General features: G+C 38.5%; 2 protein-coding genes across 2 annotated transcripts in view; one reads left to right on the top strand and one right to left on the bottom strand.

Moving 5' to 3' along the window:
- Positions 1-16,723, bottom strand: part of LOC113664310 (uncharacterized) — a 225,051-nt gene that overhangs the window by 61,384 nt on the left and 146,944 nt on the right. The window lies entirely within an intron of this gene.
- The window catches only part of LOC149043812 (uncharacterized), an 8,421-nt gene continuing 7,393 nt past the window's right edge, over positions 15,696-16,723 (top strand). Inside the window, exon 1 of the mRNA XM_089210578.1 lies at positions 15,696-15,948. Coding sequence (XP_089066704.1) covers positions 15,793-15,948 — 156 coding nt within the window. The 5' untranslated portion in view covers positions 15,696-15,792. The remainder of the gene's footprint in view (positions 15,949-16,723) is intronic.

Here is a 16,723-nt window from a genome sequence, read left to right as displayed (position 1 = left end):
AAGACGTAAAGCATGAAAATGTGAGAATTAAAATGATAGTCACACCAAGTGATTCTGACACTTTCATGCTTTACCTCTTTTCTTGTTGTCACTATTTACTATAATTAACATTGTTATATTCAAAAGTTTTGTCGCTTTCTTTAAATTCTTTCTTTTTGTTTGGGCTCTTCCTAAAAGCCTTTTTTGATTCTTCGATGTAACTGTATTTAAAATAGTTGTATTAGGAGTTCGAGATTGCTATCGCATGATGGCTGAACGGTCGGTGCATAACAGCGAGAATAAATAAAACAATAATTTGCATCTTACCGAGTTAACTCTGCTGCATGAACAATTAAAGTCCTTTTACCAAACGCATGACTCAAAACAGAAATTGATTTCACAGGGAAAGTAGCTGTTCCTCACGAAAGGATCCTTTTTTTTAAACCAGATATTTGTGGGCAGAACCACAACAAAATAGCTTAACAGGAGTTTGCATATTATAAACTTAAAGATGAATCCTTGACGTAGTTCATCTGCAATCCATGTCTATATTGTAGTGAATTATTTTCCCTCCTACATTTTTCTTTCTGATGATTTATTTTGTTCTATCCTTCACCTTTAGGATGAGTTGGCGTGACATTATTTTAAAACTATGTGACAATTCTTTTAAAATATAATTCGGCTGATTGCCGACAAAATTCATTGTTTGTTATGTTCCCAATAGCAAAACATTTCAAGTAACCGACGAAACGAAGACTACGAAGTCTATCGATAAATCAAGACTTAGAGAGGGAAACTTTTTCTTGAAAAACAACTCTCTTTTACAATATGCAAAGATTGAGAAATGTAAACTTTTACTTTCAGTTTCGTGTGCATAACCTCCTAAAAACTATTCACGGTTTCCTGCATTAGCATGGTGCTGTCGCTAATGTAAACGACAAGTCAGCTGTTAAGGAAATTTCCTCGCCAACGTCAGAGCAAAACAGAGCCATTTCGAAGCATAGTATCAGAATATAAGTAGAAGATTTCTGATTTTATGAAATACTAGTCGAGAAAGTCAGCCAAATAACCGCAAAGCTATTCATGGCTGACCGACTTAAAAGTTTTCAAAACCTTTCTTGTTGCGAAATGATTCAAAGACATCCAATAAATATCAAAATGATTCCACTGATAGAAGCCCTTTATAAGAAAGTAATTGTTTTTCACTGTACATGTTTCGAATAATCGAGTTCCCTTGCTGGAGCCAAGGTTAAACGTTTACAATGCAATAATTTCAAAACAAACAACTTCGCGGAAAGTTGGATGCGAAACTTTTTAATCTAGTTGTCTCGAAGATCAAAACTTGAATACCCCTAAACTTCCTTGTCCACATTTCTCGTGAATAAACTTTGAAAGTTCTTCATGAACAAATCAATGAATTTGAAAGTGATGACAAACTGAGAGCCAACCCGTTTCCTGTTTGCTTCTCTGTCGACAACAGATCGAGACAGGTACGGCCGAAGTTAACACTATCCGCAAGGATATTTTTTTCTGCATACGTACGCATTTTCAAAACAAGCATCTGTTATTCGTCCGCACGAATCGAGGACACCAAATGTTACTTTTTCCTTATCTAAACGCTCTTTAATGGTCGCACAAGGCTGTTTCAATCTCAGATTATCACTGGTTGATGATGGCATGATAAATAAGTTTTAAATGTACACTATTATCATAAGTGAATTGAAATCCACCTTAAATTTAACAATGACAGAATCGAGTAAAATAGCGATAAAATGTTTCATTTAAGGCTCGAATATTTAAGAAAGTTTCCTCACCTTTCATGTACCAGAGCCACTGTGTACCAAAATATGATTGCAACGTGGAAATGCTTTCAGAAAACAACATACCGTGAATCAGCACCCAAGAGTCATGGATGCATGACATCATAAGGAATTTCCATGATAAAAGATTTACGACATTTTGAAATAATTTTTGGGAACGGTAATATCAAAAAGTGACCGCGTACGAAAACGCCAACTCTCTTTAATACCTTCTACATTATGGAAATTATCTCATTTCATGAGATTGTTTGATGAAATTTTTTAGATGGAATCATTTTATGAAATCTGATCTCGTAGCCAGGTGCTCCTATACTATAGGAGATTAGCGATATGATCTCACATCATTTTTCCATTGCGTGACATTCTCAGAAAACAAGGAAATCAAAGATGTAATAAGTCAGGGACTTTTCCGAGGAAATGAGTCAGCATTGGCCGTTTTTACGCTAGAGACGTTAAAATTGTCTAAGACGTTAAAGTCGTCTCGAGACGACTTTAACGTCTTAGACAACTTTAACGTCTCTAGCATAAAAATGGCCATTGCTATTCTTTTTTAATATAAAAAAATATCACATGATGTTACTGATATTAGAATGTAAGAAATTAATTCACGAAGAATTCAAAATACTTGGTGATGTTGATTGTTTAATATGTTATGAACAACTTCAAGAACGACAATAAAAAAAACGGAATGCTGAGAAAATATTGAAATTGAAAACAATTATGGAGAAAATGTGTGTATTAATTGCGGTCAGGTTGATAGATATGAAATAGTAGATGAGTTTATAGATTTTCATGAGAATCGACATAAGATATTCTGAAAGTCAGTTTACCATTGAAAGTATCACACTTGTAATACAATTAGCAGTATCTGCAGTAAGGATAACATACAGATAACGACGATTGATAAAGAATATGATATTAGAGATTTTTGTTAAAACGAATATTCAAGTTGATAAGATTACAATACAAAAATATACCAACATCAAAATAAAAAACAACAGTAGCATTTTATGAGCAATATTGTAGTGGAATTAAAAAACTAATTAGTAATGATATTGAAACAATTATTCGGAGATGATTTTTGCGAATATTTTTTATTCCATTTGTCAACCAAAGGACACATATCGATGATAATATCATCTAAAACCCTTAAGCAAGTCAAATAATCTTTGTAATCAATTCTAGTTATTTTGTTTACCGCATAAAAAGGATCGCAAATCGATGATAAACCGCAAACTGGCACAGCTCGATTTTTTTCTGAAATTCTTTTTTTCTGAAAGTCTTTAGTAGAACACCTGCTCCAGATATCGATCCCAACACAATTGGATTTAATGTCACACCACCTACTACTGTTCCACAAACAACGAGAGATCCTGATTAAAAATTACATAACAAATTCAATCGTTTGAAATATTTGAATTATCTCCAAAACGACCAAAACTTTTTATGATAAAATCGGTACAATGCTTTAATCTCGTCTAATTGATTTTCATCGATGCTTTTATCGATATGGTCGAAATCGAAAATCGCTGTGGTTCTTTTGATATATAAATATATATACATTTTTTTTGAGAGGGCACGGTAACGAATCTTGCAATCTGATTGGTTCCTTATATATTCTCTTAGCTCCGGTTGGAGCATAGGCCATTAACCAGTTCCGTCCTCCATCGGGTTCTGTCCTGGGCAAATCTTCCTAAAGTGGCCCAAGTGTGGCCCCAGTTTCTCATTTGGGACTCTACACCTCTTCTCCAGGAGTTCCTGGGACGACCCCTCTTTCTCTTGCCCTGGGGGTTCCAACGTAGTGCCTGCCGGGTGATGTTGTTAGCCGGTTTCCTTAGGATGTGACCTATCCATCTCCACTTTCTCTTTGAGATCTGAGTTATGATTGGTTCCTCGCCTGCTAATTCCCACAGCATCTCGTTCGTTACCCTGTCAGTCCAACTGATTTTTAAGATTCGCCTAAGGCACTTATTGACGAAGGTCTGCAATTTCTGGGACGTTTGCTTAGTTGTTCTCCACGTTTCTGAGCCATAGAGGAGGACTGCTTTGACATTGGTGTTAAAAATTCTAAATTTGGTTCTCCGTGAGATGACATGGGAGGACCACACTTTCCTCAGCGTATTGAAAGCTACTCTGGCTTTGTTTATCCTGACCTTGAAATCTTCATCGGAACCTCCGTCAATGCTGACTACACTGCCTAGGTAGACAAAAGATGTTACTTCCTCCAAGATGGTATCCCTCACTTTAACTGGTCTGTTGTTGGTGCAGTTGACCTTCATAACCTTGGTCTTATTCACATTCGGATGCAGGCCTAACTTGATGGAATTAGCTGTTAGCCGTGCTGTTTTGTCCTGCATTTGTTGGTTGTTACTTGACACCAGGGCAATATCATCAGCAAACTCTAGATCTTCAAGTTGCTCCAATAAGTTCCACTGGATCCCATTTCGCTGTTCTCTAGTTGTTTCCTTCATGATCCAGTTCATAGCAAGTAGAAACAAAAACGGTGCCATCAAACAACCCTGCTTGACCCCAGTGTTGACCGTGAAGCTATCTGACAATCCACTAGCATGAAGGACTCTGCAAGTCATCTTATCATAGGAATTTTTGATGATTCGAATGAATTTCTCCGGTATGCCATAGTGTCTCATAAGGCACCAAAGAACACTTCTATCGAGGCTATCAAAAGCCTTTTCAAAGTCGATGAAATTAACGTAAAGAGAAGTGTTCCATTCAATTGACTGCTCAATGATTATCCTAAGTGTGGCTATTTGGTCGATAAAGGAGTGGTCCTTCATGAAGCCAGCCTGCTGATCTCTCAGTGTAGCATCCACGGCCCCCTGAAGACGAAGCAAGATAATTCTGTTCAGCACCTTCCCTGCCGCTGACATTAAGGATATACCTCTGTAATTCTTGCACTCCCGGCGGTCACCTTTCTTTGGCAGTTTTACAATGTAGCTCTCGTTCCAGTCCTGGGGCATCTCCTCCTCTTCCCATATCTTTCCAAGCAAGCCATAGAGGATATCTGCTGATAGGTCGGGGTCAGCTTTCAGGGACTCTGGAGGTATGTTATCTGGGCCAGCTGCTTTCCCTGACTTAAGCATCTTGATAGACCGCACAATCTCTATTTTGGATGGCTTCCCGCAGTTCACATTCAGCTCAGCTGAAGCCTCCGGTATAATTGGAAGTTCTGGCGGGGGAGGACGATTGAGGAGATCATTGAAGTATTGTGCCCACCTCTTAAGCTGCTCATCTTCCCTAGTCAAGATATTACCTTCTTTGTCCTTTACTTGACTGCTAGTCTGTTGAAATTTACCCGCCAACTTCCTGGTGGTATCATAAAGGTCCTTCATATTGCCATGTGCTGCAGCCTCTTCTGCCTTCGTCGCTAGGGTATCATAATATTCCCTTTTATCTTGTTTGATCTTACGCTTTACTTCACTGTTTGCTGCCTCATACCTCTTGTGTGCCTCTGCCTTTTCTCTCCTTGTCCTGCTTCTGTTGTACTCTTCCTTCAGATGTTTTCTTTTGCTGATAGACCCCATGGTTCCTGGTGTAATCCATTCCTTGTGCTCAGCTGTCTTGGTCCCTAATACTTCTTCACATGTTCTGTTAATACTCTCTTTGATGTCACTCCATTCATCCTCTATATTCAGATCTTGTAGGGGCTGAAATCTGTTAGACAACGACAACCGGAAGCTCTGTACTGTATCACTATCCATGAGGTAGTGCACATTGTACTTTATCCTTGGATTTCGTGGTTGATAGTCACGCTTCAGCTTTAATCTGACTCTGGCAACTAGGAGGTGATGGTCTGATGCAGCGTCTGCACCTCTCTTGACGCGTGTATCCAATAAAGATCGCCTGAACTTCTGTGAGATGCATATATGGTCTATTTGATTTTCTGTTACGTGGTCAGGCGATACCCATGTTACCTTGTGTGCTGTTTTGTGCGGGAACAAGCTTCCTCCGATGACAAGGTTGCAGTCTGCGCAGAAGTCTGCGAAACGTTCACCATTTTCATTTATTGTTCCCAGACCATGTTTACCAATAATCTGCTCGTATCCTCTGTTATTCTCTCCTATCTTTGCGTTAAAGTCACCCATTATCATAACAAAATCTCTTTCCTTCGCTTTGTCAACTATTTCAGTAAGCACACCATAGAAATCATCCTTGTCCTCCTCAGTTGAATCCTTTGTGGGAGCATAGCACTGGATAATATGGGTTCCTTATTTTGGTTCCTTACCCGGTCAATATTTTCCTATCTCTGCCCACGGGCCACGGTAACGCTTTCGTGAGTCGCCGAGTACATCCCAACTTTCGTTGCCATTTTTCATAAACATATCTCGTTTTTCCGGCTGGGCAGTATTTTTAAGCAAACACGTCGGTAACTACCTCAAGCCGATGAATAACTTATGAATCCTCTTTTTTCTCTCACTCAAATCCCTTTGGTTGACAGAAAAATATTGGTTTCAGAATGAATTTGAATTAACAAATAGAGAAGCCTTGACTGTGCTCTGTTCTGTTATAAAGCACGCAGACTACGTCTCGTGTTTCTCCCTACACTTCTTTCGTGCTCCAGCCGCTTCCTGCGTGCTTTATAACAGAACAGAGCACAGTCAAGGCTTCTCTATTTGTTTTATAATAAAGAATCCGTCAAATTCCCCATGCATTACTTCCAATTTTCAAAACAAACTTTATTTCCAAAGCGAACAACAATGTCGTCAGCATGCTCTATACTCTCATAGAGCACGCTACAATAAGCCAATCAGAATCCCTGTTAGAATGGTTCAAATAATCTGATTGGTTCTACAAGACAAAAGCTGTCAAAAGTGTCAAACCATCAAAGTTAAAAAATCATCAAAGTTTACAATCTGCGATAGTTTACAAACTAAAATAGTTCGGCAGGTCGATTTTAACGCTTTTGCCTGAAGTTTTTAATACAGAATCTTCAAGTGAAATGTTCAGTGAAATTCAGCCGAATTATGGCTCATAAAAAACATGCGAGTTTTTTCACATGACAAGGTAGAAAACAAACTGTTCAAGGCGAGTGTTTTTTAAATAAACGACAGCCGAATTCACCGGAACATGAAGATCGCTCGGGATGACAGCGCCGCAAAACTCGGCTGCAGTGCCTGAAGTGGCTTTCTACTCAACGTATCGGAGAGGATATCAGAGCGAGCTCTTATTTTTTCACTCGAAGGCCGGCCGATGTAGTGTCTGAGGCTTGCTTTACTGTAATGACGCCATGCTAAGCGAGCCGCGATGGACTTCAGCATGATCATATTTGCTCAGACACCGTCATGATTAGTATGAATTTTAACAGTTATGTCAGTTTGATTATATTTTTCATAATTTATGTTTTGTTCTGTTTTGTTTTTGAACACTCGTATAGTATATAAATACTATACGAGTGTTAGCTGTGTTTGATTTTTATTACCGTTCGTAAGCTTGTAATCTAACTGAGCGTGAAAATCTTTAAAACTCGGAATGTCGATTTTGTTTTTCCTTTGAGGATTTTCGTATCTGCTCACGTTTTAATAATGTAAATTACGGCGCCTGATATGTTTACAAACCTTTGTTTGGTTCTTCTGTTGCTACTTGCCGGCTCGCTTGTTCCGAAATTTCACTTTCAATTATCAGAAAAAAGCTAAAAAGAAGTCCCAGAAAAGGTCGAACATAGTACAATTTGGCAGGTGGCGTGACAGCTTTAGCTCAGTTCTATGCTCTATACTCTCATAGAGCACGCTCTTTCAACCAACGACAGCGTGCGTTATATCCGAACTTTATTATAATAAACAATAGTGTCATTACGTTGGTTAACAAGCGGCCTAAAAACCGTCTGCAATTAATTTTAATCATTCACAAAAAGTACCTAGAAAGTTAAAACGTGAGGTATTTGGTTACAGTTCAACTGAACGATGGAACTTTCATTCATTTGATACCTGAATTTTCTCAAGCAATTTCTTCGCAGTGAAAGAGCGAGCGAAGTTTTAATTTAAGTTCTACAACAAATATACGCTCTCGGTGAGTCTTTCCAAGTCCGTTCAATTTGAAAATTTGTACTGTAAATTTCACAACAGAAACTGAAGGAATTTTTTGAGAAAGGCCGCATTAAATCTCCTTGTGTCTCGTTGGAGTGTGCCATTCGAATTTAGTTTTAGAATTTTTTTTTAGTTAGCAAATAAACGAGCAAACTCTCACAACTTCAAAATAAACAAATTGAATTTACTCACAATTACTTTCCTCGCCGTTTACTTAATGAACAGAGGTAAATCTTCGTACATGAATGAATCGTCGATGAGAGCGAATAACACTTTCCGTTAGATCCCTGACTGTATTTGAAGAAAACGTCGTGACAGTCCTTGCCAAACTAGTTCCGTTGTTTTTCAAATGTTCTTACGCTTTTTTTTTACTTACGCGCTCTCTAATTGACAGGTGTCAGATTATGACAGATACTTGTAAAAATAATGTTTCAAAGTTTCTTTGGAAAACTTTTAAATTATCGTTTGCACCACCTCTACTTTAACTACCATTTACTCGCTCAAAAACTGTTCAGTTTATGGAAGATCTTACCGTATTTACAGCCCTAAATCATTCGGGTCCTTTCGGAAAGAATTTCTTCAAGTTTCAAAAAAATAGCGGCCGAGGGCAGCATTTTCACGACCTCGGTCACAGTTTTCCACCATATGGACTTCCCAGCCGGCAAATAACATATATATATATATATATATATATATATATATATAGAGAGAGAGAGAGAGAGAGAGAGAGAGAGAGAGAGAGAGAGAGGGTCGCTCCCAACTTTGCAAACGTATACATGGGTAGACTTGAAGAAAGATTCGTGTACCAAACAGAGTGGATGGACCACATCATACTCTGGGTACGCTTTATAGATAATATATTCCTTATCTGGAAAAGTGATAAAGATTCTTTGATTAATTTCATAAATTACCTTAACAGTGTAGCACCCTCAATCAAGTTTACACACGAAATCTCTGCACATTCAGTGAATTTCCTTGATACGACCGTTCTAAAGGACAATCAAGGCAACATCAGTACAGATGTTTATCAGAAACCAACTGATACTCATCCATACCTCCATTGGACATCAGCACATCCACCTCATTTGAAACGGAGCATCCCATACAGTCAAGCCTTGAGGTTGAGGCGAATATGCTCTTCAACAGACACACATCGCAGTAAATTTTCCAATTTAAGCAACTGGAAAGAAGAAGCCTGTTTTGTTTAGTCCATATGGCTGAAAGGAGCTTAATGTTCTTTGCCAAAAAAACTCTCTTTCTCTAAGGACTTCTTTCTTTTTGTCAGTCTCTAAATTATCTTTTCGGATTTGCTCTATAATGGTTATGGTAACATTATTGTTAAAGAAAGTGAAATGTGATCATCGCAGTAAATTTTCCAATTTAAGCAACTGGAAAGAAGAAGCCTGAAAACTTAACTACTTCTTAAACCAGTACTGAGAAGACCAAGAGACGGGGCCTGTGGTCTACCGTCCTTATCCGAGAAGACTAGAAAAGCTAACCGTTTCCAGATATCATAGCAAAGGAAACACATTCTCCTCAGTTATTTTAAGACCTTGAGTGTGTGTCCAGTTAAGGCTTGAAGCCTCCAACTCCCGCATGACAGCCAGGACTCAACCACCTATGCTAACCAGGCGGCGGTGACCTGCAAAAAAAGGTTTTCGCGAAATTTAATACCTTGGAATATAATACGTTAATCAACGTAAATGTCAGTTTACTACATAATCTTGCTGTCCATCGTCTTTATTTTATTTTTTAGCGTGTGAGTTCTCTTTGTCTGAATCAATATCATCTTCTTCCTAACTTTCTTGTAAGATATCCTAGGTGCAGTCACCAATAATCTATTCCTACCAAGCCCCTTGTAAAGTAACATATAAGATGTCTTCATTTTCTTTTCTATCATAATATAATTTTGTTCATTGTCATTGGAAACTACTGCCGTGGAAACTTAAAAGCAGTTGTGTCAATTCTCATCCTCGTAGACCCAGGGGCTGTGGGTCGACTTCAAGCTCTCCCACCTTGGTTTGAAATCGACTCGAAGCCCCTGGGTCTTCAAGGACGGCCAGTTCTGAGAGTCACTGTTTGTTGATACAGATCAGCATTTAGAAAATTATTACTTAAAATTTAGTTCCTTCTAATATACGTTTTTGGCCAAACCGCGAAATTAAATTCTGACGAAATGTATACCTGTTCCATTTTCGCGAAATTATCAAGTAACAATATGGAAGTGTAACACTAGAGCGAGCTGTTCAAACGTTCTTCATAAATTAGTAAATGAATTCAAACTTACTTCACCATATATATAGGCTAGGCTGTCTCTCTGGCTGCACGGTTATATTTTCTTAGTCATCCAAGATGCCAATGGCCAAAGGAACGAGACCAAAGAGCATAGAAATATTCCTGAAAGGGGTGATTCCAATGTAGTGTTAGACTAACATGGGGGTTAAGTTGGCTAAATATATAAGCTGTAACTCTAGTCGGCGGCATTTTTTAACCCTTCCAAGATCCCACCGGCTAGATGGACAAGAGACAAGAAAACTTTGATGGTGAAAATCTTTCGCATCGATAGCACCGCATTCGGCCCAAGTTCTAGCTGTGAGATAATCATCTTGCGAAATTAAAAGTCATGGCAACTGGTCATAGGGCACATGTAGAACTGTAGCCAGCCTTAAAACATATCTATCGTCTTTAGACACATCCTCAGATGACATGTTACGAGCTCATTGGCGACTCAAAGACGTTGATATTCCATTCATGAAATCTTCATATTTTTCATTGCCAGCTTGGTGTAAAGAGTAGGCAGCTGGCCCATTTTCTGAATGTGAAAATTCATAAATGGCCTAGTGGATGACCCTGAAATCGTGAAAAAAAAAATAAGGTTTAATTCCATTTAAGTTCTTCAGTGTTTCTGAATTGTTCACCATTGATGGACAAACTACTGTAAAAACTTGCAGACACGAAATGCTGGTTTGCATAAGAATGACAAAGGGTTACTCATACACCCCATCCAAATTGCATACTTCTACTCTTCCAATTGTATTACAAGGTGTATGTTGCAGAGTAATTCATATCAAACCAAAATATCCCAGTGAAAAAACATGTGATATAAGAAAGAAAGCTAGAGAGAAATATAAATTGTTAGTAAAAAGTTACCTGAAGTCTTTCACAGGAGAGTCATTCAGCTTTGTTATGAACTCTCTCGTCTCACGGGCTGCCATGAGATGTGGGAGTGGTTGATAAACAATCATCCTGTCAACACGACTATCTCGTCTCTCCTTCAGCTTATGGGGACAAAGCGATTAGGCTGGCTATATCCACTCAATGAAACCGCTGGATTGTCGATGAACTGACATGTTGTCTCGTCATCTCTCGCGTACACCCATGTACCCCCATTATACAGCTGGATCAACCTATCAAAGTCATTCCTGTTTTTCTCTCGTAACCCTCCAAGTAACTGTTCAAAGAAATGGGACGCCTCTTCTTTCCAATGATGGCCTTGTGGCCGGGTGTCCCCTTGAGTTGGCGGAACAGTTCTGCTTCAGTGAACTCATCCAAAAACAAGGGAATATCTTCTTTCGCCTCAACATGTAATCTTACTGGTTGAACACTGCTGAAAGGCAGGTGACTTTCCTGCCCCAGGATCACGCACGTGGATCATATACAGGTTTATGCTTTCTGCCCTAATTCTGCAGCCAACTTTAATTGTTGATTGACCCATCAGACAAACCGCGAGCCATTTACTTATCTGGGCTGGGCAGATGTCCTTCGATGGAACGCCAAGCTCCTTTCCTCGCTTGCGAACTGAAGCTCCTTCATTTTCCGTTCGGGAGCGTTTTGCAGCTGGTGTAAATCCTGAAGCCATTTCTGAAATAGGAACCAAATGACAATGATAGACTGCTCCCCATCAATAATACCAAAAATATAGCTATTTATACTTAGCAGCTCACTCTCTTGTCAGTTTGCATCTTGATTTCGACAAACTTAACACAAATCTGAGGCTGAGTAAATAAATTAAATAACAATTCCCGATGGACAAGCAATGGAGATATAAGAGTTTCAGCAAAGCCAAGGCACATTTCTGCAATTATCTCACTTCAATGAACTAGCTTGAATTTGCACCAGCCGACGATTGCTGTATTCCCAACTAAGTACTATTAGAATCAAACAAAAGTTCTAAGTATTTATCTTGCGTGTTTCTTTCGAAGGCTAATTGCTGTCTTTCTATGACACCGATCACTTTAAGATTGATCTTAGATTACTTTGAACACAGTTGGAATCTCTCGGATATCAGTCGTGTGTTTTTCAGGAAGCCTTAGTTAAACTGTTCAAGCTTCTGTATAATTAGTATGGGAAACATTTGTATCAGGACACTATTCAGCTTTGATACAATCAGTTGAAATGTTTGATGAGTTTTCTTGCGCTATCACTACATCTATTCCAATTTTGTACAATATAAAATATTTGTGTTTAAATAAGTTGAAAAGAATTGACCGAAGCTCTCTTAGAAAACTATGTTACCCACAAAGGACATTTCTAAGGTTTCTTTCAAAATCATGCAACTGGTTCTCATTTAGCCATAGCATTGTGTAGCCAGCTTGTCATTATTTTTATTTAAAAATGGTAATATTGTTTGAATCAAGCGACAAGCTATGCCAGTGAGACATTAAGAGAAGTTGTCAGTAATTTTCAAGAATCCGGCGACGGAAGCAAAAATTCAACTTTTTTTTTTATTTTCTTCAAAAGACCCTTTTGGTGAACTGTTTTCAAAAATAATATTCAAAAGTTCCAGCGAGTTTTTTATTTAAGCAACAAATACGAAAGTTCAAAATCGGCCAAAACGTACCTAATTTCCACAATTTCTACCGGGCTTTCAGTGTATTTTCACAACGCTCGTACAAGACAACGAAAAATTATCGTGGATTCGTTTTTTCATAAGTTATTTTTCATCCCTTGGAAGAGCTTTCCAACTATATTTCATCTCCAACTAAACTTTCTTTCGTTTATAACCACCTGCGTAAAGTACACTATGTTTTGTATTCCGTTTGTACGCTGAATTTTGCCATATTTCAGACGACCATAACATCGGGGATATACGAATGTACATAAAATAAAAGAGCTCTTTTCAACGAGCAATACTTCGTGTTTATCATGTAAAAACATTATTTTTGGCCCGTGAAAGGCGAGCGCGCTAGACCAAAATATACAGCGTGCATTTTCACGGAGTTCGGTTATTTTCTTTGCGGTATTCGTATTGCAAATCACACGCTATTGAGACAAAACTCGAAGCGTTTGGTCTCTACTTCTGTTCTAATTCATTTAAAGCTATCAATTTTAACTTAAAAATTACCCTACCTTTATCGTTAACAGAACAAACCACCGTTTTAGGTAAAGTTTTTGAGTTTATTTTTCTCGAGTACTAAATAAACAAATCGCTGGAAAAGGTTGTGGTTATTCATCGTGGTGAATAACAATAAATAAGCTAAGTTTTTCGTTTGTCTCACGATGTAGTCACGTGTGATGTAGACCGCGACGTTTCGACTGCATACTGCTAGTCTTCTTCAGGCGATGAGGTCGACTGGTCATGCGTGATCTCATAAAGCATGATGCATGTCGGATCTTTGTTGAGGAGCTGGTAGGGTCGTGACCCTTATTACTACACGCGCAGGGTCAAAGAGGCTATTCGTAAAAGACTTCACCCTAACAACATCAACAGGGATAGTGGAATAGTAATTCCAGAAGCGTGGATGCCCACGATCAAGAAACACAACAAATCGCTGAGAGAACAGCAAGGATCGAAATGCACCAATCAGAGCTGTTGAAAAACAACCAATCACAGCAGAGCATCATGCTTTATAAGATCACGCATGACCAGTCGACCTCATCGCCTGAAGAAGACTAGCAGTATGCAGTCGAAAGGTCGCGATCTACATCACACGTGACTACATCGTGAGACAAACGAAAAACTTAGCTTATTTATTAAAAAAATCGCTGTTTACAAAGCTACCGGCTCTGTTGACGTGTTTTTAGCTGAAATTGGGGTATCGCTTATATTGTTCTTTAATTTATAGTCTATCCCACTGGCATAACTGTAAAGCAAAGTGTGACGAAAGCTGAGTAAGGGTAGAAATTAGCCATTGGAAGTTACTTAGCAAGTGCGTTCGCCTGCGCCGCAAATCCCACCGACAATATTCAAGAACGAGCAAGAACCTAACCCTAACCCTAACCCTATGTATACTCTGGTTATATGGTTAAGTAGATTTGTTTATTTAGAGAACGATGCAATATTTGCTTTTCGTGGAAACAGTTACTTCCGATTGGTTTTCGACGGCACAAAACTTCTCATACTAAATAAAATCAATTATTATTGAGCTAGAATTACTATTAAGGTTTTCTTTTTTTTTCAGCAAGTTAACTGGGAAACCTGGCACATCTTTGAGTAAGATATTTTAAAAATACGACTTATTAAAAATCAACGGATGTAAATATCTGTTTGTTACTGTACTAATTGTAGCTAAGTCGCTCGTGCGTGACACAGCGAGCCTGTGAGATTTAATTTCAGCTCGTGGTAATTTTGGTGTTTCATAGTTTCTTTTACCTGTGTAGACAATATTTAACATCAATATATATTTTTAAAAGGTTCAAACCGCTAAGAAAGTAAAACCCTCATTATGTACAAACTTTGGCCGAGGAGTTAATTTATTCAATAGTACATTGTTATGTAGAGTTGTAGATTTCAAAGGCGCTCAATTGGAATTTTATCGAATTTTGATCGGCGTTCATGCAAAAGTGCTACTAGATCCTAAAGATTTAAAACCGTAGACCTAAAAATCAATGACTGAACTGTCTTTGGTTATAATATCAGAGGATTTGAAGAACTACCGGTCAGCTTTTTTTGTCGCTGAGTTTGGATTATTTTACACCTTCGCGTAAATGAGAAAAGTGTGTCTTCTTAATCGGGTCTCAGTTCGCTCACAAATAAGCAGAGATAAAAATAATTCCCATGGTTTGACTAAGGAAGAATCAATGTATTCAATTATACTTAAGAAAGATTCACAGCTATGTAAACGTCTGTGTAGCGAGAAGCTGAAAAGTGTAAAATTTCGAGTTTCCGCCAGGTGAAATCCGAGCTTCCGGTAGGGTGACCGTTTTTCGTGGTTTTCTGCCGTTATATGGAATATTTCAAAAAACTAACCTCATATCCTTCAGTTACTTACCTAGGCCTTCAAACTGACAAAGTATGAGCGAAATCGATTTTTTGACCGTGGCCACGATTTCTTTGATTTTTACTGACAATCACTCTTAAAACGTGAAGTTTCTGTTCATATGACTTTCACAACGAGATCTCATGAGAAGTTAAATCGGGACACTTTCACCATTTTTTGATGACTACTCATATTACACACGGGAGTAACGAGAAGGGAGGAGGGGATTCGAAAATCTAAGTCAGCAAACGCTTTTGAATTTTCCACTTTTTTTTCCCTTCGGCTAAACGGCAACAACAGGTGAATCCTAGCCAAGAGACAAATACTGACTTTTGCTAAGTTTGAAGCTGCAGTGTTAAAAGAAATCCGATAAGGCTAGGCTAAGGGGCTTGGGTAAACGGTATCTCGAGCAGTTTTAACTCAGGTATAAGGTATTTTTTGTCACAGTTCGGGTATAATGTATTTTGCTTCGAGTTAATTTTAGGTAACTTACGGAATCACACCTTTTTCAATTTTAAGATATATTGGTACCTCATGGGGGAAATATCGGGTACATTAGTATATCCCACCAGCCCCAAGCAAGCAAGCGTGGAAGACGCAATAAACACAGCCGGTACCAGACAAAAGACTAGTGTTAAGGTCAAACATTACAAATTAATTGGGAGAGTGAAAAACAAATGTGACACGATTTGCAGTTGATATCCGTGATTGCGGAGTGATAGCCAGCGTTCAGTTGAAGATTGGGGTTCGACAATGAAGACGCTGTGTTTGCCCGTGTTGCTGTTGGCTGTAATTGTTTTAGGTTGTGAATCGCATCCAGGCCATGGGCGCCATGAAAAAAGCCATGACAATTTGAAAAAAAGGTTGCAAGAAGCCGGAATCGCTAATTTGACCATTCATCATGAAAAGGTAACAGATTGGTCTTTTCTCTTAACACTTCATCAACACCATCACAGACACTAACTTCATTCCAAAAACACCTATATTTACACTTTTATCAAACAATTACTTCTATATGGTTTACATTTATTTTCTGTAATAATGGACACAATTTGCACATTCACTGAAATGCTTAACAGTTTTTAACATTAACACCCTTAAAGGAAAAATATTAGTAACGCAGTCAATTGCTATCGTTAAAAAGGAACTAACAATTAATTAACCCCTTAGGGAAAGTTCATTTAATATGACAAGAGAGGGGGATGAAGATATTGGAACTCGAAGCTTAAAATTTTAGCAGGCCTCCTCGCTAGCAGTTCAATATTTTAGAAGCCCCTCCCCCCCCCCCCCCCATCCTGTTGGTTTTGAAGTATACAAATTTTCGGAGCCCTTCTCTTAGTTCAACAAATTTTTCAAAGCCCCTCTTTCAGCTGTCTAAAAATTTTCGCCCCTCCCTCCCTCAATATCTTCATCCCCTCCTTGTCATATTAAATGAACTTTCCCTTACAATCGTCACTCTAATTTCTCTGCCAGGATCTAGATAGAACTCTCACAGGAAGAGCATTTTCTGAAAAACGGCAAATCTCGGGACGCGGCTACCTTTTTTAACTTCGGCCTCCCCTGAATAAATCTCCGTTTTACTTATTCACCACTTTAAATAGGTATACGGGATTAGTGAAGTGGAGTCGGGAAAATCAGTTGTAGAAGTAAGCACACCAATTAATGGGATTGGGTCAGGCAGTTT

The sequence above is a fragment of the Pocillopora damicornis genome, chromosome 6 (genome assembly GCF_964200805.1).
Source record: "Pocillopora damicornis chromosome 6, jaPocDami1.2, whole genome shotgun sequence".
Taxonomy (NCBI): Eukaryota; Metazoa; Cnidaria; class Anthozoa; order Scleractinia; family Pocilloporidae; genus Pocillopora; species Pocillopora damicornis.
The sequence above is the reverse complement of the archived record's forward strand: the minus strand, read 5'-3'. Positions and strand labels throughout refer to the sequence as shown.